Source organism: Astyanax mexicanus, chromosome 12 (genome assembly GCF_023375975.1).
Source record: "Astyanax mexicanus isolate ESR-SI-001 chromosome 12, AstMex3_surface, whole genome shotgun sequence".
In the NCBI taxonomy this organism is placed as follows: Eukaryota; Metazoa; Chordata; class Actinopteri; order Characiformes; family Acestrorhamphidae; genus Astyanax; species Astyanax mexicanus.
In genome coordinates this window covers 47,069,625-47,097,514 of record NC_064419.1, presented here as the reverse complement: position 1 = coordinate 47,097,514, position 27,890 = coordinate 47,069,625, and the positions used below count along the sequence as shown (strand labels likewise).

General features: G+C 37.1%; 1 protein-coding gene across 3 annotated transcripts in view; it reads left to right on the top strand.

Annotated features, from left to right (window-relative positions):
* The window catches only part of osbpl9 (oxysterol binding protein-like 9), an 84,428-nt gene that overhangs the window by 5,635 nt on the left and 50,903 nt on the right, over positions 1-27,890 (top strand). For 2 of the 3 annotated variants that reach the window (XM_049486042.1, XM_049486041.1), the window contains exons 2-4: positions 1,460-1,510; positions 4,300-4,378; positions 18,259-18,335. In XM_049486042.1, the coding sequence (XP_049341999.1) occupies positions 1,460-1,510; positions 4,300-4,378; positions 18,259-18,335 (207 nt within the window). Of the gene's footprint in view, positions 1-1,459; positions 1,511-4,299; positions 4,379-18,258; positions 18,336-22,506; positions 22,760-27,890 lie in introns of those variants that run through there. The other variant, XM_049486043.1, reaches the window with a different exon arrangement.

The window sequence follows — 27,890 nt, the reverse complement described above, 5'->3', positions numbered from 1 at the left end:
TCGAGTTGTGTGAAAAGAGTAATAAATGTACAACTCTGAAAATAAATAGGAGACAACTTAAAATGATGAGTTTCTTTGATTTTACCAAATTGAAAACCTCTGGAATATAATCAAGAGGAAGATGGATGATCACAAGCCATCAAACCACCAAACTGAACTGCTTGAATTTTTGCACCAGGAGTAAAGCAGCATAAAGTTATCCAAAAGCAGTGTGTAAGACTGGTGGAGGAGAACATGATGCCAAGATGCATGAAAACTGATTAAATCCAGGGTTATTCCACCAAAAACTTTTTTGAATATGAACTTATTTTATTTGCACTATTTGAAGTCTGAAAGCTCTTCATCTTTTTTGTTATTTCAGTCATTTCTCATTTTCTGCAAATAAATGCTCTAAATGACATTATTTTTATTTGGAATTTGGGAGAAATGTTCTCTGTAGTTTATAGAATAAAACAGCAATGTTTATTTTACTCAAACATAAACCTATAAATAGCTGAATTTATTCTGTCCAGAGACATTTTATTCTGGTTTCAGATATCTGCAGAGGGCCTGGCTCAGTATTTGAGTGTGGGGGTCAATCTTAAGGAAGATGGGTCAGGAAACAGGAATTGATTTAACCATCTGACCACTTGGTCTGGTGACACATGCAGGATTTAGGAGCTGCTTACTGAAGCACTGAGCTTACTGAGCTGTTCTGATGTTTTCCACACTATCTGGCTTCCTTTACTTTCCTTTACACTTTGTGTTTCTGAACTAACAGGGCGAGGGATGACCACAAAATGCAAAACAGCAGTTTTTGCATTGAAATGAAACGTCATAAGCAGTGACTAGGGCTGTGTATTGGGCTGTGTAACAGAGGTGTCAGGTAACAGGGTACAAATGCTCTTCTATGTTATTTAAGTAGAAACGTTGGTTATCTCTACTTTACTGGAGTAATAATTTTTACATTTTCACACAATTATCTGAACTTTCTACTCCTTACATTTTAATAAAAATAGTCTTGTTACTCCTATTTCATTTCAGCTCATTTTCATTCCGGCTTTCATTCTTGTTGTTCAATAAACCCCCTATCCAGATAAATCTCTCCATCCAGATAGAGTGAATCTGATTGTGATTGGATGTAGAGAAATATAAACATATACCATTCCGACTCCCTATTGGTTTATACTGTGATCCATCACACCTTCTTTAATATATTTACATTCTACTAAAATACATTCATTTACAATCAGCATGTATGCAGCTGAAACAGGATGTGTTTTGGGGAGGGGTGTAGTGCACTATAGGACTCTGTGGGTGTGGCCTAAGCTTTTTATATTAATGGTCTTATTTTTCCCCCTTACATTACTTTTACTTTTATACTTTAAGTAGTTTCAACTGGGTTTTTTTGCACGGTGTATTTGTCTGTTCCAGGTTTGACGATGCTTAACCTCACTCTTTCTTTCTTCTCCCCCAACAGTCAAAAGACAAGATGATGCGTGGATCCAGAAGAGGATGTGTCAGACTGAGGGTAAGTTTCTTAATCCTTGTTTTTGTGCTGTTTTGGGTGTTTTCTCACAAGAAATTCTGGATTAGCATCCAGATTGAGGTTCATGTGTTGGTTACATTGTAGGGATACATTGTGAGAGATTCTCCTGATCTGGTAGTAGTTAGTTAGTTAGTTAGTTAGTTAGAGGTGTTAGGAGAGTAGGTGCTCTTTGAAGAGCTCAGACTTCAGGAGTTTATTATTAAAGATGGTGAGAGATTCTCCTGATCTGGTAGTAGAAGGTAGTTAGTTAGAGGTGTTAGGAGAGTAAGTGCTCTTTGAAGAGCTCTGTCTTCAGGAGTTTATTAAAGATAGTGAGAGATTCTCCTGATCTGGTAGTAGAAGGTAGTTAGTTAGAGAGTTACTAATTAGCATGTCCGTGGATCAGATATGTGTCCAATTTAGGACCACATATGAAAGTGACTCAAATCTGATTTGAAAAGAAAAAAAAAAAAAACAGATTTGGCACGTTCACACAGGCATGAAATAAAATCAGATCTGAGCCACATTGTGCAAAAAATAAGATTTGAGTCACTTCAGCCTGGTAATGTGAATGTAGCCTTAACTACTGCCCAGCAAACTGAATATTAGTATTTTTTCCACTATAACACACCTTTTTTTGGGCTGTTAATTAGCTGATTAATTGATTAACAGGTGTGCTGGGAGAAGAAAATTCACTTAAAACTACTGGTGGTGTAGATAGTTAGATAGTTATGTAGAGTAAACAGCATCAATTAAACTCAGTGAATTCAGTGGCTTATGCTTTCAGACTTTTCTGCCTCTCCTTCACCTCGTAATGTTTAATCAGGGCTGATTTTTTTAGGCAGAAAATGAAAAGGCTGCTTGCAATTCACCTTTTTTTGTGCTGATGCATCAACATACTGTTTTCTGTGCTTGGAGATCAATCTGACTGGATAAAACTGAAAGCTATTGGTTTTGAGGTCTCTGCTGGATGGAGTTACAAGTCTTTGTCACTAGGTGGCACATTTGCTCTGTGCTATATAGATAAAGCAGAACGAAAAAATGACGTACATCTGTTTAAGAGATGTTTATTACATTAACAGCTCATGCTCGTATTTTATATTTATTGGATATATTGGATCTTTCTGGATATGTCTGCTGTGTGTTAATATAAGGTGTACGCAAAGTTTGTGTTTCTTTTATTATTTTTATCTAAGCTTAGGACTGGATGTACATTTTATATAAGTTAAATTTGATCAGTTCAAAATATGGACCTCCTGATAGCCTGCAGTATTATCTGCAGAAAATTATTTGTAAACCTATTGCACAAATTATACAGCTCTGGAAGAAATTAAGTTTCTGAATCAGTTTATCTGATTTTGCTATTTATAGGTTTATGTTTGAGTAAAATGAACATTGTTGTTTTATTCTATAAACTACAGACAACATTTCTCCCAAATTCCAAATAAAAATATTCTCATTTAGAGCATTTATTTGCAGAAAATGAGAAATGGCTGAAATAACAAAAAAAAAAAAGATGCAGAGCTTTCAGACCTCAAATAATGCAAAGAAAACAAGTTCATATTCATAAAGTTTTAAGAGTTCAGAAATCAATATTTTTCATGCATCTCTTGCATCTTGGCATCATGTTCTCCTCCACCAGTCTTACACACTGCTTTTGGATAACTTTATGCTTTACACTCCTGGTGCAAAAATTCAAGCAGTTCAGTTTGGTGGTTTGATGGCTTGTGATCATCCATCTTCCTCTTGATTATATTCCAGAGGTTTTCAGTCTAGTAAAATCAAAGAAACCCATCATTTTAAGTGGTATCTTATTTTTATTCCAGAGCTGTATGTTTAGTCGCTGAGATTAACATACTGAAAAGCAAATATATAAAAAATGCTCCTCAACCTTTAAATCGTGTAACAAAACATTAGTAAAGGAACGTAAAGGGTAGGATCATAGTTCCATTTGACAAAAAAAAAAAAAAAAATCTTTTCCATGACTATTTTTGGCGAATTTAATTTTCCTCTCCGACTGTTTTAACCCCTCCCTCTGTCTTTCTTTTCTTTTGTCTGTCTCTCTTTTTCTTACTTTCGTTACATTTCTCTCCTTGCCCTATTTTTCTCTCTCTCTTCTCTTTTCTCTTTCTTCATGCCCTCTTTCATCTTTTTTGCTGTTTGTCTCTTTCTCCTTCTTTGTACCCTCTCTCTCTCTCTCTTGCTCTCTTTTACTTTCTCTTTCTTCATGCCCTCCTTCTTCTTTATTTGCTGTTTCTGTCAATTTTCCTCCTTCCTTATCCTCTCTCTCTCTCTCTCTCTCTCTCTCTCTCCTCTCTCTCTCTCTCTCTCTCTCTCTCTCTCTCTCTCTCTCTCTCTCTCTCTCCCTCTCTCTCTCTCTCTCTCTCTCTCTCTCTCTCTCTCTCTGCTATTCCCTCTACGGCCCCCTCCCCGTCCCTTGTCCCCACATCCCTCGCTCCACCCATTCTCCCCTCCTCTTTTCACACGTGTGTGTGTGTGTGTGTGTGTGTGTGTGTGTGTGTGTGTGTGTATGTGTGTGTGTGTTAGACACAGAGAGAGAGAAAGCAGGAGTGAGGCAGAAATTGTGCACGCGAGAGAGAGAGAGAGAGAGAGAGAGAGAGAGAGAGAGAGAGAGAGAGAGAGAGAGAGAGAGAGAGAGAGAGAGAGAGAGAGAGAGAGAGAGAGAGAGAGAGAGAGAGAGAGAGAGAGAATGACGTGGCTCTCTGTCTGACTGTCTCTCGCTCCCGTTCTGATTTCTGAAATATTAATTTATTTATTTTCCGCCGGCTCAGGGAGCAGTGATCGGCATCGATGACGAGGACGACAGCACCTTCACCATCACCGTAGACCAGAAGACTTTCCATTTCCAGGGTAAGAGCTCTCTTTATTCATCCTCTTCTCCTCTTTCCTCTTCTTCTTTTTCTATTCGTCTTTCTGCTGGGTTTTATCATTCCATCCGTAAATGCTCTTTTTTTTTTTTTTTTTGGGACCTTCTGCTGTTTCTGCTTCTGCTGTTCACGTTGGATCCATCAGCCGGCTGCTCACGTGCTCTTCTCCTCTGTCTATTTACTGCTCTCTCTTTCTCTCTCTCATTCTTTCTCTCTCTCTCTCTCTCTCTGTCTCTTGCTCTTTCTCTTTTTCTCTTCCCACCTCATCCATTTTCAGTCTTATGATTTTTTTTTTTTTTTAAAGCTTTTAAAGCGGATTATGCCATCAGTGCATCAAAAGCCCTCATGCTCTTTTACACACACACACACACACACACACACACACACACACACACACACACACACACACACACACACACACACACACGCATGCTTTTGCATGTTTGCATCGTGCCCTGTTTCTTCACTCAGCTTGTTCCAGCGTGCTGGATCAGACCGCTGCTGCACGGTTGCTGTTTTTTGTCTTTTTTAAGACTCATTTTTATATTTTCGTGTTTCTGAGAGCAGCCACCAGTCGTTACTAAATCCTGGAATGGTAATTTTATTCAGTTTAGGAAGGAGAAAAGAGAAAGGAATGAGGAGTGTGATCGTCACAGCTAGGAGCTCGTTTATCGTCCTCTCCATCCTCCCTCCACCCCTCTCTCTCTCTCTCTCTCTCTCTCTCTCTTTTTCTCTCTCTCGTTTCTCCCCACCCCTCGCCCGGTGGTGGTTTGTGGTGTATTGGTGAGGAGGACAGCGCCAGCCTGGGCACCGAGCTCCAGGTCTTTTTTGGATTTTTAGACCTCCACCCTCTTTTCTCTCTCTCTCTCTCTCTCTCTCTCTCTTTCTTTCTCTCTATCTTTTACACTCGCTCTCTCTCTCTCTTTCTCTCTTTTGAGCTCACTCGTCCATTTTCCACTCCTCCACATCCTTCCCTCGGGGCCCGCTCACCCTCCCCATGCCCTCATCCATTGCCATGTTCCGGCACTGTCTGCTGTGGCTGTACAGTAGGAAGGGTAAGGCGATGCACGTCTGCATGCTTGGCGTCGGGGCTGGAGGGGCTTCTGCAGACGCAGCTTTAGCGCAGTTAGCGCTGCTGAGCGATTGCTGAGTAATTTGTTGCCTACAGTGGGTCAGGACCTCGTGAGCGTCTGTTGTTTGTGTTGGAGACGAGTTGTGTCATAGATGTCGTGTTGTTGAGATAGTGAGATGGTGAGAGTGTGAGAATGTTTGTTTTTTTGAATGGTGTAAAGTGTAGCGCTGCACGATATGACTAGAAGGACTTTCTACTCCTTGCATTTTTCGGCTCTTTACTCCTGTTTCATTTCAGCTCGTTTTAAATCCGGCTTCTCATCGTTCAATAAAACCCCTATCCAGATAAATCTCTCCATCCAGATAGAGTGAATCTGATTGTGATTGGATGTAGAGAAGTATAAACATATACCATTCCGTCTCCCTATTGGTTATCAGTTAATCAATCAATCAATCAATTAATCAATTAACCTTGGTTTAGACTCGGAAGTACATTCAAGGCAACCCTCATTTTCAATGTAGCCAAGTTTTTGCAAAATAATCATTTTAAATTTAAACTGTGTAATAGTGTTGGGGCATCACCACTGATAGGGGTAGTCCTAATTAGTGGGTTGGGTAATTGGCCTTGGAAAGGTGGGAGAAAATGGGATAAAAATGAGAAACAAAATAAAAGTAAAATCTAAAATAATAATAATAACATAAAGAAATGAAAATAAGTTAAAAAGTAATAATAAAAAAAAAACAATAAAAAAAATAGCTGTTATGTCTGCACTGCTGCACCAAGAGATGTGTGTGAGTTCCGATTTGACCGTTCACATTCATGTAGCATGTCAATGGATTAGATACAGATTTGATTTAGGACCACAAGTGACTCAAATCTTAAAAAAAATCAGATTTGGCACGTTCACACAGCCATGAAAAAATCAGATCTGTGATGCATAGAGCGAAAACGTGTGAACGTAGCCTTTACAGGGTTCCTGCGGGTCCTTAAAAAGTCCTAAAATGTCAAATTAATATCTAGATAATTAAGGTGTTAAATTATCTTAAATTTACTTTAACTTTGCTGTAGCTATTGTATTTTTGCATGGTGTGTTTAATGCCAGTGGGAAAGCACATACTAACATTAGCGGCAATTATTGGAGAGAACTAAAGTTAGCATAGAGCTAGCTAACATTACCAGAGAGAGAACTAAGGTTAGCGCAGAGCTAGCTTACATTACTTGGGAGAGAACTAAGTTTAGCATAGAGCTAGCTAACGTTACTGGGTAGAGAACTAAGGTTAGCACAGAGATAGCTAACATTAACGGCGAGCTAAATAACATAATAACGTTAGTGGCGAGTTAGCTACATTTTCGGGGAGAAAACTAGGGTTAGTGTAGAGCTAGCTAACATTACCGGAGAAAGAACTTAGGTTAGCATAGAGCTAGCTAACGTTACTGGGTAGAGAACTATACTAACGTTAGTGGCGAGTTAGGTAAATTTCTGGGGAGAAAACCATGGTTAGCGGAGAGCTAACTAACATTAGCGGTGAGCTAGCTAACATGCTAACATGTTCTGCATCACAGTGGAACAAAATTGATAAAGAAAATTGATAATAAATGGGAAACATTAAGTTTATTTTTTAATACAATACGTTATTTTCTACTTAAGAAGTTATAACTACATTTGTGGGCCCTAAATTATATTAAAAAGGTCTTAAAAAGCTTTAAATTTGACTTTTAAAATAGAGCAGGATCCCTGCTTTAGATTTCATTCTGTTTTTTCGCGTCACATGGGTCATTCCTGCGTCAGAATAGACTTTTTGACCTGACCTCTGTGAAGAAAGCCGTTTCACAAGCTCATAGACCTCTGTGACCTTCTGCCCTCATATCGACATGTTACCTGCCACGCCTACCCGCTAACGCTGTGCAGCAATACAGCAATACTATTTTTTCTCAGGTCTAATAAAGCTGCTTTTGCAGAGTCATCCCTGACCTCACAGCAAGGTCTTCACCATGAATGAGCTCCGTTAGAATCAGTGAAAGTGCTGGATCCTGAAGTGCTCTTGTGCAGCATCACACCACTCTCTCTCTTCATCTCTCTCTCACTCTATCTCTATCTCTCTCTCTTTATCTATCTTAAGATTTCCCTTGAGTCTGCAGCAGCTAAGGCTTGAGTTTCAGTGAGCAGTGATAGTGACTCCATCTCTCCATCTCTGTCTCTCCGTCTCTCCCTCTCTCCATCTTTCCCTCTCTCATTTCTCCGTCCGGCCGGCCCAATCCCACAGGGACCCTTCATTCCTCCATCACCTCTCTCTCATCTCCTGCAGAAAAGGAATAGTTTGTTCTCAGCGGAAATGGCTGAAGGTGTATTGAGTTCAGTGAACTATTTAAAAATAGAATAAAACAAGCGTAGAATTTTTTTAAAATGTATTTCTAATTCGTCCCTCCCTTATTTCTGCGAGTCTGAGATTTGTCATACTTCATTGGAACTACCCTGATATTGCAAAAGTCACGAAATGCCCACACCTGTATAAGTTGTGAGGTGTTTTCTTGTGAGTTTCTTGTCAGGTTGAACAGTGGACAGCGACAATGTGCTCATGGCAAGGCTTGATACAAGTTGTACAAGCATTTAACATTCCTCGTTTCACGGTGTCACATGTAAAGCAGAGATGTATAATTAAAAGGTAGAACTACTTCACTACTGTACTTAAGTACTAAAATAATGCTGTATCTGTATCTAATGGATTATTTTTTTTTACTTCACTACTGTATGTAAGTACAAAAATTCTGTATCTACTGGAGTATTATTTTTCTCCTACATCCTACCTTACTTTTAACCCTACTTCTATTTTGTATTGTATGTATGTTTTTGACGCCTAGCACCTTTGCAGCAGTTATATGTACTGATGAAATCTCTCTCTCTCTCTCTCTCTCTCTCTATAATATATATATGTATATATATATATGTATATGTATGTATGTATGTATGTATGTGTATATATATATGTATATGTGTGTGTGCGTATATATATATATATATACACGCACACGCACACGCACACACAGCCACACACACAGCTCTGGAAAAAAAGAGACCACTTCTAAATGATGAGTTTCTTTGATTTTACTAAATTGAAAACCTCTGGAATATAATCAAGAATATAACCAAACTGAACTGCTTGAATTTTTACACCGGGAGTGCAAGCATAAAGTTATCCAAAAGCAGTGTGTAAGACTGGTGGAGGAGAACCAAATATTTCACCAAATATTGATTTCTGAACTCTTAAAACTTTATGAATATGAACTTGTTTTCTTTGCATTATTTGAGGTCTGAAAGCTCTGCAACTTTTTTTTTTATTTCAGTCATTTCTCATTTTCTGTAAGTAAATGCTCTAAATTAGAATATTTTTATTTGGAATTTGGGAGAAATGTTGTCTGTAGTTTATAGAATAAAACAACAATGTTCATTTTACTCAAACATAAACCTATAAATAGCAAAATCAGAGAAACTGATTCAGAAACTGAAGTGTTCCCTCTTCATTTTTCCAGAGCTGTATATTGATGTAATAGCTTTGACATAGTAATTATCAATGTCAGTCGATTTGTGACTTATGTATTATATTAGATGATGTTTTGTGTGTGTGTGGAGGGTTAAGGGTGTATAGTGTGTGAGAGATTGAGTGGGTAAGTGATGGAGAAATGGTGCTGCAGCAGGGCTGTGTCTGCATGTCTGTAATAGAGATTTAGCAGTGCTGAGTTGTGCTGAGTGTTGAGCAGGTGTGTGTGTGTGTGGATATGCTGGGATTGCACAGGGAAACATTAGGCAAGGTGCACAGCTACCTGCAATTAGGGGACTCAGCCAACCAGCACAAACAGGATGAGGATGAGCTGAGGAAGATGGAGGTGATGAGTTGTGTTAATGTAGCGCACTGGAGCCTGATGCTGTATAAGACAGTACGTACTGTACCATACAAACCTCTGGGCCTGCCAACAGAATAACTTAACACTGTTTATCTGAGCAGTAAATGTGTCGATGGCCCAAAAAACACTAAATAAGGCTGGAATGAATGCAGAGAAAATCTATAAAATAGAAAATAATACTGTAAAAGTATGAATTTCCTGCTAACAGAAGTACCTGCTGTTTTTGTCGGTTGTTAGAAAAGCACAAATTTGGTTCCTCTTCTGCTAAAGTGCTCCATTTATTACAGCTATAGCACTGATTTATTCACTTCCTCCACCAGCTCACCTAATTGGGCTTGGTTAGGTGTGTATATAAGATAAAGTAGAAACGTCTTTTATTCTATAATTTCTATAAAAAAACATGCCAGATTTGGGTTTGAGTTTCCTGCCAGACAAGAACACCATGAGAAATTAAAACTAAGATTTTAAACTATTTTATTTTTCCAAACTCACTTTTTTTTTTTATTGTATTTTGTCCTTTATCCTTCATCGATTCACTGCCTACTTATGAGCTACCAAATCATGTGGGAAACTGGTGTTCAATTCCCAGTCTGCATGACTATACTGTGATACACCAATAAGTGTATATATATGTAATTCAGTGTAATTGCACATTTAAATTGTAATCATTCTGAATCAGTTTCTCTGATTTTGCTATTTATAGGTATAAGTTCGAGTAAAATTAACATTGTGATTTTATTCTGTGAACTACAGACAACATTTCTCCCAAATTCCAAATAAAAATATTGTAATTTAGAGCATTTATTTGCAGAAAAAATGCAGAGAAATGGCTGAAATAACAAAAAAGATGCAGATCTTCCAGACCTCAAATAATGGAAAAAAATAAGTTCAAATACATAAAGTTTTAAGAGATCAGAAATCAATATTTAGTGCAATAACCCTGTTTTTTAATCACAGTTTTTTCATGCATCTTGGCATGTTCTCCTCCACCAGTCTTACACACTGCTTTTGGATAACTTTATGCTGCTTTACTCCTGGTGCAAAAATTCAAGCAGTTCAGTTTGGTGGTTTGATGGTTTGTGATCATCCATCTTCCTCTTGATTATATTCCAGAGGTTTTCAATTTGGTAAAATCAAAGAAACTCATCATTTTTTTTCCAGAGCTGTATATCTACTAAAGACAGATTATAGCTCTGCAAAATCATTTATTTTACTTTAATCCTGGATATATGGGAATATTTGAAGTGCATTATTAGTATTATTATTATGACATTCTGGATTATTGACTACTGTTACAAATCTGATAAAATTCTTGTATTTTTTAATATCTCAGTTAGGAGTGTGCCGTATCATATCGTATGCAATAATATAATTAATTTTTTATTTTTTTGCAGACAGTAGTGCTTTCTTGAGTTTTAGAACACCTCTATTGTTTAGTAGTCCAGTAGCAATCTCCTTTCTCTTCTCAATGACTTTATTACTAAATTTCTTCACCTTTCAAAGAGTCTAATTCTGATTTTCTTCACTGCTGAAACTGAGACTCAGTCCTTAATCATATGAATCTGAGCTAAAAGCTAAAGATGCTGTTTCCATGTGGGTCAGCCAGACGTCTTCCTGTAGCAGTTTTTTCAAATCATTTGTGAATCGATTAAGGAATTATCACAATTGAAATGGGATGCCACCCTTAGTTCTCAGTACTCATTCTCTTTTAGACCAGTATGACACTGCAGTTTAAGCTGTTTAAGTGTGGATTTGAGAGCATTGTAAGAGTCAGGATGTGTGGCGAGTTTGTGAGGAGGGCTGAGGAGTGCAGTGGCAGCTCAGAACTGAACTGTACTTTGCTATTTAAGGGAGCATCTATAATTCATCAGGCTCTTTCAGGGCTCAGCCTGCCTGAAAGCCCCTTTATATCAGCAGGCCGGCCTTCTGAGGACCCACTTGACTTGTGGAAAACAATGCAGAGCCTCAGCGGTCGTCCCACGGAGGGTCTGGAAAAGAATACTTCTCCCTAACGCCCGTCTGCGGTGTCTGTGATGTCTGGTTGATTAGCTCAGGCAGTGACTCCATTGCCTGTCCTTGAAAAAAACAGCAAAGCAGGAAAATGTGCTGGAGATAAGTGCTTTTCCCGCACCTGCTCATTGTGTTGTGCTGTCAGGGTTGTTTCCAGTGAACAAGCTTTCTGTCCTTATCTAGTTACTCCGAAATCATTGGTTGTGGAAGCTGACCGTATGCTCCTGAAGTGACAAATTGGAGAGATTAATAGTACAGCGGATGATGCAATACATCACAATATATTGCAATAATTTAAGCATGAGAAATATATGTTACAGTTGTGTAAATCACAGTTTAGGAAAACTACAGTGTAAAAAAAATGCACCATCATATACAGGGTTCACACTGTCATGAAAAACCTGGAAAAGTCATGGAATTTGAAAATAGCAATTTCCAGGCCTGCATAAGTTTTGAAAAAACAAAAATAACCAGAAAGTTTTGGAAAAATCATGAAAATTTGCTCTACAATCCTGAGTTTCTGTGTATCGATGGAAAAAATATATTTTGAGCTAACAAATACATCAGCTCAGAGTTAATTCAGTAATTTAACTGTACCTAATGGAGCTCTACTACTTACTCTCTGTGTTTACTATTTATGCATTCAGAACAGTGGAATCTATTTGCAGTGAACAACACTGCCATCTAGTGGATGAAGTTTATACACAACACAAAATGAAGCACTGTCTGACACCAATCTTTACATGAAAAATTGACAAATGACTTAAGTTTTTTAAAGGGATTTCAGCACTTGTCTTGGCTGCTCTATTTTTTTTTTTCAGGCTAAGAAGTAGTTTGCGTTCACTCTAGACCTCTACCTCGCTGTGCCTCACTCTCTCATGCAACCTCTCTCTACCTTACTCTACTGTGCTGTACTCTTGCTCTGCCTTGCTGTACCTTACTTCACTCTACCCCTCTTTTCCTTGTTCTTCCTCACTCTAACTTGCTCTGCCTCACTCTACATTGCACTACTTAACTCTACCTCCTTTTACTCTCTAGTACCTTAATCTACCTTACTAAACCTAACTTTGCTTCCATGTACATCCCTCAGCCTTACTCTGCCTCGCTTTGCCTCCAGTTTCGTTATGTAATGTGATCAGTCTGCAGTGTAAATAGCTCCCTCTGTTGTTACACACGGGTCATGCAGTTTGAATTTACTGTTGTTCACAGTATGTAAAACCTCTTCTTGCGTTAACAATAAAATTATAATAAAATTATACATTTATTTTACAGCCTTACTTAGTTTTTGAAATTCAATACAGTATTGCAAAACAAAATATTGCAATATTTGATCAATATTTTCTTACACCTACTGAGATTAGGTTGATAAATGGTAGGCTGTTTCTGTAAAAGTCGCTCTGCATGTTTGGGGAGAGTGAATCTCTAAGTCTCTCACTTGTAGTGAGGAGGTGATAGTTTGGGATGAGTGGACAGACTGGTGAAGCTTCAGCTCAGCGGTGGTGCAGAGGACCTCACGCTGTCTGCTCGCCTGCTGCCTCATTCTGGCCTATCTAGTCCGTGCTGTGGGAGTCTAAATGGAGCAGGGCAGGGTTGGCTGTAGATATAATATGCCTGCGTGAGCTCTGCTGGCTCTCATTCACTCATTTTCCTCACGCTTACACACACATGCATGGCCTCTCGTTAGACGCTGTAGCTTCAGCTCTGTGGGAAGAGAAATGATTTCAGTCTGCTGGTGAGATTTCCTCTAGCCTCCAGCCTGATATACTTGTATTCACAGTGTTTCTAATGAGCAATAATGAGAATATAAAATCTGAAAATGCTCATAGAAGTAGTAGTGCTTCCAATTTGATCAGTGCAATATTCCAGTATTTTATTATATTGTTATAAGGGATGGAAATCACAGGGACACTTGCTATCCCATATCACAATACTGTGATTCTGTGATACTATTGCAACACAATTCTCTGATATGATGCTTCACAGCTTATGTGTTGTTGTTATAAAAGAAGATAAAATACTCCTAAATAAAAAGTAAGAATGTGCTGAGACCTTATGCTACGAGATCTTGCAAAATTAAAGGAGAACTCCGGTGTAAAATGGAGTAAAATTTTTGATGTAGTAAAACATGATAAAAGTACTTACCATTGATGAATAGCACAACACCGCTTTCCGAAATCCAGATATTTAAACAGATTGTCCCAAACACCCTTCAGACTGGGTGATATGGGGCATAATTTGCCTATTTGTACTGATAATGTCATAGACACATATATACATAGACTCTGCATAGCGTAGCAGCCGGCGCTAGGAGGTAGGCTGTGTGGAGTCTATGTGTATATACATGCCTATGACATTATTAATACAAAAATGGCGGCTAGGTTTATGGGATGTAAACAGTGGTGTTTAATAAGCTTCTTGTGCACTTTTTAAGTTATTAATGCCTCGTTTTAAATGTCAGAGCTCTCCTGATTCTAGCAAGGAGGTGTGGAGCTACTTTGAGCTGGATAACGGTGTAAAAAGTGATTTTATCAGGGTAAATTATGCCCCGTGTCACCCAGTCTGAAGGGTGTTTGGATCTCAGAACGCTGTGGGAGAGCAGAGGTGTGCTATTCATCAAAGATAAGAACTTTTTATCATGTTTTACTACAGCAAAAGTCCATTTTATACCAGAGTTTTTCTTTAAGGGGAAGGATTGCAATTGGGCCTGTACTAGCGTACTAGTGAATGTTCCTGTACTTATTCTGCATCGACCCACTGTGGTGAGTTTTTCCACATGGATCCTGCAGCTCCTGCTCATATTTCATTAGCCCTCATCCAGCCAGCGGCTGCTGTAGTTATTGATTCAGAACGAATTTAGCCTGATGTTATTCAGTGCCACAGTTTTATAAACACTGTAGTAGAGAATCCGCCCGTATGACCTCAAGCCCGGCGTGCCAGTTACTGCAGGGACGGGCCGTGTTTGTTTTAGTCTGTAAATACCACACAGATCTAGGACATTCGCTGTTAGCAGGATGCACAGGGATGCGGTATTGGGCTCATATGAAGCAGCTGTGCAGATTTTTTGTGAGGAGTGAAACTGAGGCTGAAAATGTGTGCTGAATCTGAATGAACATTGTTGTTTATTCTATAAACTACAGACAACATTTCTCACAAATTCCACATAAAAATATTCTCATTTAGAGCATTTATTTACAGAAAATGAGAAATGACTGAAATAACAAAAAAGATGCAGAGCTTTCAGACCTCAAATAATTCAATATTCATAAAGTTAAGAGTTCAGAAATCAATATTTGGTGAAATAACTCTTTTTATCACAGTTTTTTTTTAATGCATCTTGGCATCATGTTCTCCTCCACCAGTCTTACACACTGCTTTTGGATAACTTTATGCTGCTTTACTCCTGGTGCAAAAATTCAAGCAGTTCAGTTTGGTGGTTTGATGGTTTGTGATCATCCATCTTCCTCTTGATTATATTCCAGAGGTTTTCAATTTGGTAAAATCAAAGAAACTCATCATTTTTAGATTTCTGAACTCTTAAAACTTTATGAATATGAACTTGTTTTCTTTGCATTATTTGAGGTCTGAAAGCTCTGCATCTTTTTTTTTGTTATTTCAGCCATTTCTCATTTTCTGTAAATAAATGCTCTAAATTATAAAAGATTTTTATTTGGAATTTGGGAGAAATATTGTCTGTAGTTTATAGAATAAAACAACAATGTTCATTTTACTCAAACATAAACCTATAAATAGCAAAATCTGAAACTGAAGTTGTCTATTAATAAATTAAACATTTATTTAAAAATTTGTATTTAATGTTTTTAATCCCTTTTAAGTTGTAAATATTCGGCTGCGTTGTAAATGAGGGTCACCCCTAATGTACTCCTCAGTGAGAATAACAGTTGATTTATTGTTCATTTAGTGCAGCACTGTTTTGAATGATGGCCAGTGTTGTTAGTTTGGTTAATTTGTTAAATATGTAGGTTTTAAATTGGAAGATTATTGGATATGAAGTGGTATTGGGCTGACTGTGCAGCAGAGTTTTGTATGGAGCTGTGAGGAGGCTGAAATGGTGTTGTCTATTCTTCAGACCACTAAACTGTCTTCAGGTCCTGCCGTGGTTAATGTGAGTTGGGCTAATCATTAATTCATTCTGCTGGACGGCTGTTCAATATATTTCTGTATTGCTGTAGTCCGTCTCTGTGCTCCACTGGTTCTGCCTGCAAGCTGAGCTTTAAATGATAAAATGCTCCTTTTCCTGTAATGCAGAAGTGGAGCTGGATTGATTCTTGTAAAGCTGAAAGTGTGTGTGTGTCTGTCTGTGTGTGTGGTTAAAAGCTATGCCCTGTTTTTGCTGACCTTTGCCCCATCCATCATCTACACGTCCAGTGTGTTTCCTGTCTCTCTTTTACAGAGGTAATATTTACTACGTAGAGGAAAGACGAGTATTTCCATTCTTTATCTTTGCACTTCTTTGAATTCTGGTGTAAAATTGACTTTTGTTGTAGTAAAACATGATAAAAAAATCTTATCTTTGTTGAATATCTTACCTCCGCTATCCTACAGCTTTCTGAGATCCAATAATTTTGTGCTTTTTGCCCAGCACTCTGTACAACAGCCACTTACACACATATTTTACCCTGATAAATCGTGATTTTACACCGTTATCCAGCTCAAAGTAGCTCCACACCTCCTTGCTAGAATGTGGAGAGCCCTGACATTTAAAACGAGGCATTAATAACTTAAAAAGTGCAGAAGAAGCTTATTAAAAACCACTGCTTACATCCCATAATGCAGGTTAATCCCTGGGTGACGCCATCATTGCATTGATCATGACGTAGACATATTTACATAGACTCTACATAGTCTGCCTCCTGGCGTAGTAGCCAGCCTCCAGTGCATTATTTATTTACACTGAGGAAGGTGTTTATTTAATACACCTATAATAATCACAACTCCAACAACTTTTACCTGATTTTTACACGGTTTGGTTTGGTTTGTTTTTTTACCAACAGCAGAGATGTAGTGATGATACAGGACGCTGTTACACATTACAAATACCTGCTTTCATAATGAAATACTCTGTATTATGCTCTTTAACAGTGACAGACATATGGTATGGCATATTTATGGTATGGCATATTTATATATAATGTAAAATTAATTAATTTTATATAATTATCTGTACATACATACTAGAACTGCAAAGATTAGTCGACGTAATCGAAGATGTCGACTATAAAAAATTGACAACGCGGAATTTAATTCCGCGAACAAGAAAGACATGCCACACATGGTGAGAAATAAAGCATCCTGATTGGCCTCATCTTATGCTTATTCGTCCAGTGAGGTTTCAGTGTGGGCAGGAAAAACGGTAAACACAAACAAATTACATCTGACTCCGCAATACTCTAGTCTGGATCTGGTGAAATAAGGACAGTTCTGCTCACTGCACAGTTTAAACACTGACTTCTATATTACTTGTTGTGGTTAAACTGCTGCTGAAAGCTTAATAAGGTCGGTTTAAACAGAATTTAACTCTATTATTAACATTATTAACACTAGATAGAGTAGCTGGCTAAGTGTTAGGGGAATACTGTACACAATTCTTTACACTATATTAAAATTATTATAGTAACTAATATAATATACAGCTCTGGAAAAAAAATAAGAGACCATGATGAGTTTCTTTAAATATCTCTGGAATATGGTCAAGAGGAAGATGGATAATCACAAGCCATCAAATCAAGCTAGGCATAAAGCTATCCAAAATGTGCTGCACAAATGGTCCTGGGCTCTAAACATTTAACAGTGAATGTGCAGTAAAATATGCATTGAATGAGGAGCCTCACCATTAGAAAGTGCAAATAGAGGGCATGGCAAAAAATAAATAAATAAATAAAACCCTGACTAATCTATTTTTTTTTTTTTGCCAGATTAGTCGACTACTAAAATAGTCGTTAGTTGCAGCCCTAATACACACACATATTAAATGGATAAAAAAAAAAACATTTTATAAGAAATTAGAAATAATAAGGAACAAAATAGTTCCTTATTATTAAATAGTAAAAAATAAATAAATAAAAGAAATATATATGTAAAAAAAAATAGGAAGTTCTAAAAAGACCATAACAAAATTGCTACATAAAAAGCAAATGTAAAATGAAGAAAATATAATAGTAAAAATAAAGTAAAAGGGTAAGAATGATAACAAATGATTAAATGAATAATAATTAAAAATAAGGACATAGGAGTCAAAATAATAAAAACTATAAATACAAAATAAATAAAACATTAAAAAAAAACACTTTTAAAACATTTAATCACAGGCTTTCTGATGCTGATCAGAAAGTAAAAGTTTAAAATGATTTAAAGTGATCCCAGTGAGCTGAGCTTCAACGTTTGCTGTAGTGCACTGTAGCTAAAAGCTGATTTTCTTGTTTTACTAAAAATCCTTAATAAATAAAAAAAAAAAAAAATTAATGTGCATCAACATTGATTTGTGTTATTTAACAGCTGATTCACATTCATTATGGGCTCTCCTTTCCATTAAGTAAATCATAATGGGCAGTGTATTGAGGTCAGTAGAGATTATTGAGGTCATGTCTATATATTGTGTGGTGAGTTGATGATGATGTAATTTTGGCGTGGCTATATTAAGCTGTGGGGCTTTTAGGAGACGTTCACCCCCATCCTGTACAGTGTGTTGGTGTGTTTCCATATTCTTTTTCTTTTTCTCTCTCTCTCTCTCTTTCTGTTCATTCCTCTCTTTTTTTCCCTGCCCCTCCCTCTTTCTCTTTCCTCTTTCCCGCTCTCTCTCTCTCTCTCTGCTGTGGTTTTGCTGCTGTTGGTAACGGGTGTGTTTTTGGATGTGTTCCCGGCAGCTCGAGACGCTGACGAGCGAGAGAAGTGGATTCACGCTTTAGAGGGAACGATCCTGCGCCACGCCCTCCAGCTACGGGTAAGAGCTCCGGCTGCGGCTGCATGCTTTACTGCAGCGTGGTCTGCATTCCTGCAGCTTCCTGTTGGGAAGCCAGCTCATTCATTAGACCTAAATTAGGCCTATATAAAAAAAAAAACAGAACTGGGAAGTGCTTCACTGTGTTTATGGTATACAGGTAATTACATGTAAATGCTAAAGCAGCAGGAATTCACTATATTTGTCTTATTGCTATTTTCTTAGCTCCTTTTTTCACAACAATGCTAAAAAGAAATTAAGATTGCGAGACTTTTATTAGTAGTATTGTAGTTTAGTCCTGGACTAATCTTCTATTTTAAAAGGACCCTGGTTACTACTTTTTTGTACCCTTGAAAATATTAAAAAGCCTAAATGTATTTGTGGCTTGTTTTTCAAAGAAAAGGCAATTACAAAACTTATTATATTTATAGAAGCCAAACAAGAGCAGTAGGAGAGAGTTCAGCATCCTCACAGCCTGGTGGATGGAGCTGTTCCTCAGTCTGCTCCCTATATATATATATATCTCTATAAGGGGTGGGCGATATGGCTATAAAATAATATCACGATATTTCATGGTATTTTCATGATAACAACACTTTTGGCGATATGACAAAACACTGAATTAGAAAAATGATTTAGAATTTTATTATTGCATGCAATATGATCGGAGATTATCTGAGATAAAAAAAAAGAAGAATTTTTATCAGATTTGTAACAGAAGTCAATGATTCAGAATGTCATGATAATAGTAATGCATTTCAAATATCTCCATATATCCAGGATTAAAGTAAAATAAATGATACTGGACAGATATAATCTGTCTCTAGTAGATATATAATGGAAATGAGAACATTGTGAATTTTTCTTTTGCAAAAAAACACAAAAAAGTAGTACCCTGATGTGACAATTGGAGGGGTAATATGGCACAATATTTAAGGGTATAATATCGTTTGCGATATTATTTTTTTTTGGCGATATCACGTACAATACGATATGGCACACCCCTCATATATATATATATATATATATTCCCCTCCAGTTTAACAAGAATCTGGACATGCACAGCAGCAGCAGCGGCTAGGTTGCTGAACTTTTAGAGCTCCACTGCTATTTACACTCGAAAACAAGGATTAGGGGAACAAATGAAATTAAATGGGATTGGGCCTTAGTACCTAATCCTTCCAGGTGTGTTGTCCCTCTCAGGAGTTCTTTGGCTCGTCATTTTGATTAATTTGAAGTTTTACACAGACCTGAATGGCCTGAGGTGTCCTTTCCACACACAGTGAAAATTTACACACCTCGAGAGCATTAACTCAGACTTATTCCTTAATTAGTAAATTTATTACTGAATATTAAGGTGGAGTTTTAGTTCCAGGCCTGTGTAGATGGCAGGTCTTTGTGTAGGTGTTTGTCCAGCCCTGGGGAAGTCAGGGGAATCAGGACAGCTGGACACAGAGAGAGAGAGAGACAGCCCTGTAGAGCTCTCAGTGTCTCCCCACTGCTTGTGTCCTGCTGTTTCTGACCTTTGGCGAACGATGACAAGACTGAAAAAGAGGGTTTCTCACTGTTCTGATCTTTCTAATCATTCTGCTCTAACACAACCGTTTAGGAGTGAGTGATATGACCATAAAATATTATTCTGATATTTCAGGGAATTTTTGTAAAAACTGTATACATTAAAAAAATGTATACATCTCTGGAAAAAAATTAAGAGAGCACTTCAGTTTCTGAATCAGTTTCTCTGATTTTGCTATTTATAGGTAAATGTTTATGTAAAATTACCATTTTACATTTTACATAATTTGTTTTACCAACAAACATCTCCAGAACTTTGGATAAATATTTTGTGGATTGATGAGACAAAAGTGGATCTTTTTGGAAGGTGTGTGTCCCATTACATCTGGTGCCAAACCAACACGTAATTTCAGAAAAAGAACATCATGCTGAAAGTCTGTCCATCAGTTTGTGACCTCAAGCTCAGGGTACTTGGGCTTTGCAGCAGGACAATGACCCAAAGCAGACAAACAAGTTGATCTCTAATTGAGATGCTGCGGATGATCTTAAACAGGACATTTATGCTGGAAAACACTTGAATGTGTCTGAATTAAAACAATTCTGTAAAGAATAGTGGATCAAAATTCCTCCACAGAGATGTGAAAGACTCCAGTTCTAACCAGTTATTGGTTAAAGCTTGCTTACAGTTGTTACTGTTAAAAGTGCACAACCAAGTTATTCGATTATTAGATTTAGGGGGCAAATACTTTTTTTTTTTTACACAGGGCTAGGTTTCCTTAATAAATGAAATTCTAATTTAAAAAATACCTTTTATATTTACTTGGAGCATCTTCATCTGATACTAAAATGTGTTTGTTAATCTAAAAAAAATAATAATTATATATGTATGTATGTATGTATGTATTTATGTATGTATATGTATGTATATGTATGTAATAAGATAAGTAATGGGTAATATAACTTCAGATAAAATGGGTTAGCGTAACTTAGAACATCAAGTTATTACATCTAAAGGGGAAGTTGATTTATTTCTATGGTAGCCCCGGGGGAATCACTACACACTGATGGTGAGTGTCAGTCAGAAACTGTTGGACACACCCAGTATGCAAATAGATTGTGACCGAAGCCAATGGAAAATAAGCTAGTTCCATTCAGTTATTATAAGTTGTTTCAACTCGAAGATCTCAGTTTAAATAGTACAATATATGTGCCCACAAATTCAGTTCAACTAACTCAAAATAGTTGAGTATTGTTTAGAACTATCCATTTTCAAGTAAAACAGATTTTTATGTAAAATAATTTGAGTTCAAACAATGTGTGGGTTTACAATAGCGTTGTGCGATATGACGATAAATATCCTATCGTTTCTACAGTAATGTCATCAATTATTAATGCGAATATTTAGATTGGCATGGTCGTTTTGTATAAATTCAGTTTATGTAAGTGATAATAAAGTAATCTTCGCAAAAAAAAGCTCCATAATGTGGTTTTGTGACATGACCCTGCTTTACGTTATTTGACGGACACTTAAAAAAAATGCTAATTGAGTTTATTTTGATAGCTCAATTTAAATACCTGTATAATTTTGAAAGAATAAGCTACTGCATCTACCTCGTCTGTTTTCGTTTGATACATATATATTGCTGCACTAAAAGGTAGTAATTCTCATTTGTGAAAGTTTGGTTTAATGTCACTTTGAAATAAAGTTGGAAAAAAGTAAGCAATGATATTAATTTGTCATATTTTTTCGAAGAATAACTGAAAAAAACGTACTTAAATGATAAATATCTTTATCGTGATATAACAAATTCGGTACCACTTTAAAATAAGACTACCTTTATAAAGGGTTTATAAATGGTTTACAATTAGTTTATTAATGGTTACTAATTAGGTTGTAAATGCCTTAAAAATCATTAATAATCAGTTATAACACATACGTAGAAAGGGCAACAGTATAGATGGCTGTGGGTTCACTATTTGGCAAACATGTCATTGTTTCCCTTTCTATGTATGTGTTATAACTGATTATTAATGATATTTAAGGCATTTACAATCTAATTAGTACCCATTAATAAACTAATTGTAAACCATTTATAAACCCTTTATGAAGGTAGTCTTGTATTAAAGTGACACCAAAAATTCTATATCGTGATATATGATTTTTCCCATATCGCCCAGCACTAGTTTACACTGTTTGTAGCAGAACAACAAAATATATTGCAATATCAGTATTTTTTTCCTCCCCTCTCTGTCTGTCTCTCTCTCTGTCTCTCTCTCTCTCTCTCGGTCTCTCTCGGTCTCGGTCTCTCTCTCTCGGTCTCTCTCTCTCTGTCTCTCTCTCGGTCTCTCTCTCTCGGTCTCTCTCTGTCTCTCTCTCTGTCTCTCTCTCTCTCTTCCTCTCTTATTCTCTTATCTTTCCTCCCTTCCCTCCTTCTTCCTCACTGGCTGATGCGTGTATCCACTCGCAGGCCTGCTGAGAGCGATGAATTCGCTTAGTCACATGACCCCAAAACCCCTTTTAAAGAGCCAATCACAGCGCTGCGTATTTGGGCTTCCCCTCATCTGCAGCAGATGGTGGGTCCAATCAGAGCAGCTGTTCGTTTGGGTTCTGTTTTTTTCCTTTGTTTTTTTCTCGTCTTGCATTTTTGATTTGAGGAAGTGTGCACTTCCTGTCATGAGTGTGGTGAAGCCGTGTTTTCTGCGTGTGCTGAGGAGGTGGTGGTGGTGAACGCGGCGCTGGTGAACGTGTGTGTGTGTGTGTGTGTGTTTGTGGAGAGCTGGAGCTGGAGGTGGATACAGGAGTGGCCAGAGGAGCTCAGGAAAAGCAGACTGATGATAAAAGATAGACTGGTGTAGGGCAGGACGGAGCTGGGCTAATGTCCCGCGCCAGCAGACGCAAAGGCAGGCGTCCTGTGAGTATCTGCGGGTCGATATTTTATTACTGGTGCACTGAGCACTGTTTATAGTGGTGTAATCGTGTGTTTTGACTCGTGTAATGCAGGTATATTAGATCAGGAGACTGGGGTTTAATATCTGTATCAGTTTATGAAGACATTGTCTCGTTTGGAGTTCTGTTATGAGGATCTTTGTGCTGCAGTCCTAATAGTGTGTTGTGGGTGTTGTGTGTACTGTGTTTAGCCGGGTCACACTCATATCAGTGATATTTGCACAAACAGTGTGTGTGTGTTTGTGTGTGCCTATGTTGACACATCAAACAAGTGCCAAGAGTCAGAGTAAAGATAGCTCACATAGTGTTTTTTTGTGTTAAAAGAATGCTATTGTGAACAAGAAATGCTAAAAAAACAAAATGAAGAGAGCACTTCAGTTTCTGAATCAGTTTCTCTGATTTTGCTATTTATAGGTTTATGTTTGAGTAAAATGAACATTGTTGTTTTATTCTATAAACTACAGACAACATTTCTCCCAAATTCTAAATAAAAGTATTGTAATTTTAGAGCATTTATTTGCAGAAAATGAGAAATGACTGAAATAACAAAAAAAAAAGATGCAGAGCTTTCAGACCTCAAATAGTGCAAATAAAACTTAGAAAGGTTTATATTCATAAAGAGTTTTAAGAGTTCAGAAATCAATATTTGGTGGAATAACCCTGGTTTTTAATCAGTTTTTTTCATGCATCTTGGCATCATGTTCTCCTCCACCAGTCTTACACACTGCTTTTGGAAAACGCTATGCTGCTTTACTCCTGGTGCAAAAATTCAAGCAGTTCAGTTTGGTGGTTTGATGGCTTGTGATCATCCATCTTCCTCTTGATTATATTCCAGAGGTTTTCAATTGGTCCTCCCAACAACAAACCCCTTCATTGACCTTATGGCTCTGTAAGGGGGCTGTCCTTCCTTCCCCTTGAGAAATTGGCTTATGTCCTCCCCCAGAGGTCAGAGAGATTTCTGGAGTGTCTTAGGTAGAGCCCCTCAGAGACTATGTTGTTGTTTTTATATTATGTGTGTGTGACTGCAATATATGGTGCTATTATTGTAAAAGTATATTAAATAAAATGTTTAAAAGGACTAAAATCTAACAATTTGGAGATTAAACACAGACAATGCTATAGTCATTATTATTTTGATGTTCTCCTTTATAAACTGCCTGTAATTGGCCTCTTTTGTACATATATTTGTACAGTCCTCTGCTCTACAAGTAGTCTAAAAAGACTTAGTAAACAGAACTGAGCTTTAGTACTGTATTTGGATAGCAATTAAAATTGTTTGGTAATAAAATACACAAACTGCACTGTTACAGTTGAAACACTATTGTTAACATTTACTGGATATACTGAAAGTTACTGGTATTGATGTGAAAATTAAATTTTGCTTGCTGTCCCTTAAGCTGTGCTCTAAACTCAATGAAGGCAGTCTGGGAGAAGGGGGCTGGTCTACCAACTGTGTAGATGAGTCTAGTCCACCCGTTCCAGTCTCACAGAATGGTACACTTCTTGTTTTGGCTTGTGGAGTGTAGATTATACAGGTCTCTGCAGTTGCGTTGGTTTTCAGGATTCTCTGCTGTGACTCAGACTGTTTAGTCTGAGAGCGGAAACTGCTTCCTGTCTGCTCTTAAACCCGAGCGGTTCAGGTGTTTAAATGGTTAGTCACTGGTGAACTGTGTGCCAGCACAGCTTCTGCCATTGTTTTCAGAGCAGAGCGTGATTATGAGTGATCGTTAGTGATGTTCTGACATGCCTTGTGTCACGTTGCGTTGCGTTGGTGGTGTATTCATCAGAACTAGAACTACAATTGTTTCACAATCAATTCAACATGCATAATCCAGTGCAGGTAGTCTGACATTTAGTATTTAAAAATAGATATTAATATATAAGTTAGAGACACAGTTGTTTATTTATTACCGTATTTTTTAAACTATTAGGTGCATAATTTTCCCTAAAGTCAACTTTGATTCTTATAATCCGGTGCAACTTATGTATTAAATCTTACCAGTCAGGTATTAGGGAGCAGTAAAGCCACTCCACTGAAGTATAGCATCATAAGGGTGAGCTTTTAGTGAAGTTTCTCCAGCACTAAGGCTGGGTGCAGCAGCATTAGCATTGGCTGCTCACTTGTTAACTGCAGCACTAGCTCTTCCACTATTCAAGTCAAGTCAAGTATATTAGACTGTAGTCTTTGTGTTTAAAGTGTTAAAACAAGCTACGAACCGCTAGCTAATAGTACGCCTTATAAATATACAGCATCCTTTTTTTTTTCTTGGACAAATATTTATTGCAGATTTTAATCAATCCAGACATATAATCAGCCTAAATAACAATACTAAACACTTGTACATAAACACAAAAGAGACAGAAATGTCAATAATAATAAAAACAGAACTAAGATTTAAAAAATAAATAAAATAAAATAAGCAAAATATAAACCCAATTAAAAAAATATAAATAAAGGACAGGAAGGCTTGGAAGCCTTGTCTGATTTTAAGTTCAAAGCCTAAAATCCACCCTGAAGTCTCAGGTAAACCGTAGATGTGTTTTTTTGTGCTTTTGGTGGGGCTAGGATTGTAACATTAGCTGTACTAACTTGGCTTTAGCATTAGTTTGTTTACTAAAAGACTGGCTTCCCTTTTCTCTTTATATTTAGGGTGTTTTCACACCTGTAGTTGTAAAGTTTCTTTGGTCCAGATCAGTTGATGAAATAAACCAATCAGTGTGTCAGTATCCATCCCCTTTAAGAGACAGGTGTGCTCTGACCTCTGTTCATTCCTATTTTAAGAGCGCATAGGAAACTGCGCCTTCACGCTGTGAAGATACACCAGCAGCTCAAATAAGAGTAATGTTATGTTATTCTTTATTCTGTTTATTGTTTATGTAAAAACTGGGTTTGCAACACTGAATATTAATCAAGCAATCGAGTATTTACACTGGAGGGGGACCCTCATTTACAGTTTAAAAGGGATTAAAAATATAAAAAAATAGAAATAAAAACTGACATAAAAAAGATCATAAAAATTGATGCATGAAAAATAAAGAATTTATATCTTATGAAGAAAAAAATAATTTGATCAATAAAATAATAAAAATATTTAAAAATGAATAAAAAGAATAATTAATATAAAATAAAAACTCATTTAAAACAATCAAAGGCTTTCTAATAGTGTGCAGAAAAGTTTCAGTTAGTTTCAGTTTCAAATAATCAAAACCTCAACTTTCCTTCATATTTGACAATATTTGATTAACTTTACAGGTCCTCACTCATCTTAATTTATTTAACTAAACTGAGTTTAGTTAAATGACTGTGGCATGATTTTAGTGAATTAATTAATATATTTAATATTTTAATAAATTTGCCCTGGGGATAAGAAACGAACATATAGCTTTAGATTTATTTCAAATGTTTTAAGTTTTATATACTTGATATCATCCATCGGCACAACCCTTGCATAAACCTAAACGCACCAATGCGCACCAATAAACCATGCGAGCCTATCGTCTCCTCTGATTGGTCAGAGCTGTCTGGCAGCGCAGATGTACACATAGTAAACGGAGTCGCGAGGCTGCGAGCAGTGAACTCTGCACATATCACACTCAGCACTCAGTATGTAAACAGCATGGAGCAGCGGCAGAGACAGTGTTTGTTCATAGCTGTGGTAATTAGCGTTATCTGGCTAATACATCAGATTAAACTGCACCTTATCAGCAGTTTAGCTGAAATAAAAGGAGTATATTTGATAGCTGGGTTGAATTGAGACTGAATTATATTCTCACCACAAGCCTTCTAGTTAGAATTACCTAGTTTAATCTGTCTCTCTTCTCTCTTCACCCTCTCTTTTTATTTCTCTCCTCCTCTTGTCGAGTGCACAGAGATAGAAAGACTGTGTTAGAAGTTATCAATTGTCTCTACATCTTTTTTTCTGTTTTAAACTTCAAACTTCAAATTAAAAGTCCTCTGCAGAGCTTTATAAAATGCTGACGCATATCTGAATCTCTGAGCTTTTCCGTTGGCTGTAGAGTGATGTGTGCATGTTTATATAAGCAGGGTAGGAATGGGTGGGGTTCTAGTTCTAGACTGTTAGCTGTTGAGTAATGTGTTATTTGTGGTGTGGGACCACCCATAGACCACCCAAGTCAGTGTCTTAACCTTAAAACATTAAACTACCTTTTTTTTGAGCTGAGCTTAAAGAGACACTAAAATCTAAACCTTAAAACCTTGTTTTTTTTTTCATTAATAGCTGAAATGTGTTCCTTTGACTTGATAAAACATACCCGTCCTTAGGGCTGCACTATTTGGGCAAAATATCTAATTGCGAAATTTTTTTTTTCCTCAGAATATTGCTATTTCGATTTTCGTGATTATTTTTTATTTAATGTCTATTTTCTTTCTCTATAAACCACATTTATTTTTTGGTGTTATTATCAAGTCTAAATTCAGTGCAGTTTTGTTTTCCCGCAAAATCTTACAGCACTTCATGCCTCTTCCCTCTGCTACTGACAACTTTTATGAAGATGCGGATTTCATTTTCCAGCAGGATTTGGCACACTGCCCACACTGCCCAATTTTCTATAACACTGATTTTTGGGTTTTTATGGGCTGTGTAGTGGATTAACCAGAGGATTTCTTCATTGCTTGGACACAAACACACACTACCCCCACTTTACGGCCTATAAGGAAACTTCGAACCCAGAACACTCTAAAAAAACCTTGGAGTAATCTTTTTTCAAACAACCTTAAATTTCAAAATGACATTTACTGACTATTTCTTCACTCAGCCTCGCCCGAGAGCCCTAAATGCGAGTTTAGGGTAAAATTCTGTTTACATTCCTCCAAGTCATAAACCTCGGAGTTAATGTAAACATTTGGAACATTTGCAACACATTTGCAACATTTGCATCACTAGGACGGGACTGCGGACTTAAGAGAGTGTCAAAACTTAATTAATGCCTTGGAAATTGTTAATTCACCAAATGTTGTACCAATTTAGGGGTTTGTGCCTAGTTATTTCTGCAAAGCACTAAGAAATAAGTTGACAGAAATGGTCTAAGCTTGGGATTCCATTTTCAACATTGCAGGCTCAAATTCTGTGGGGTGC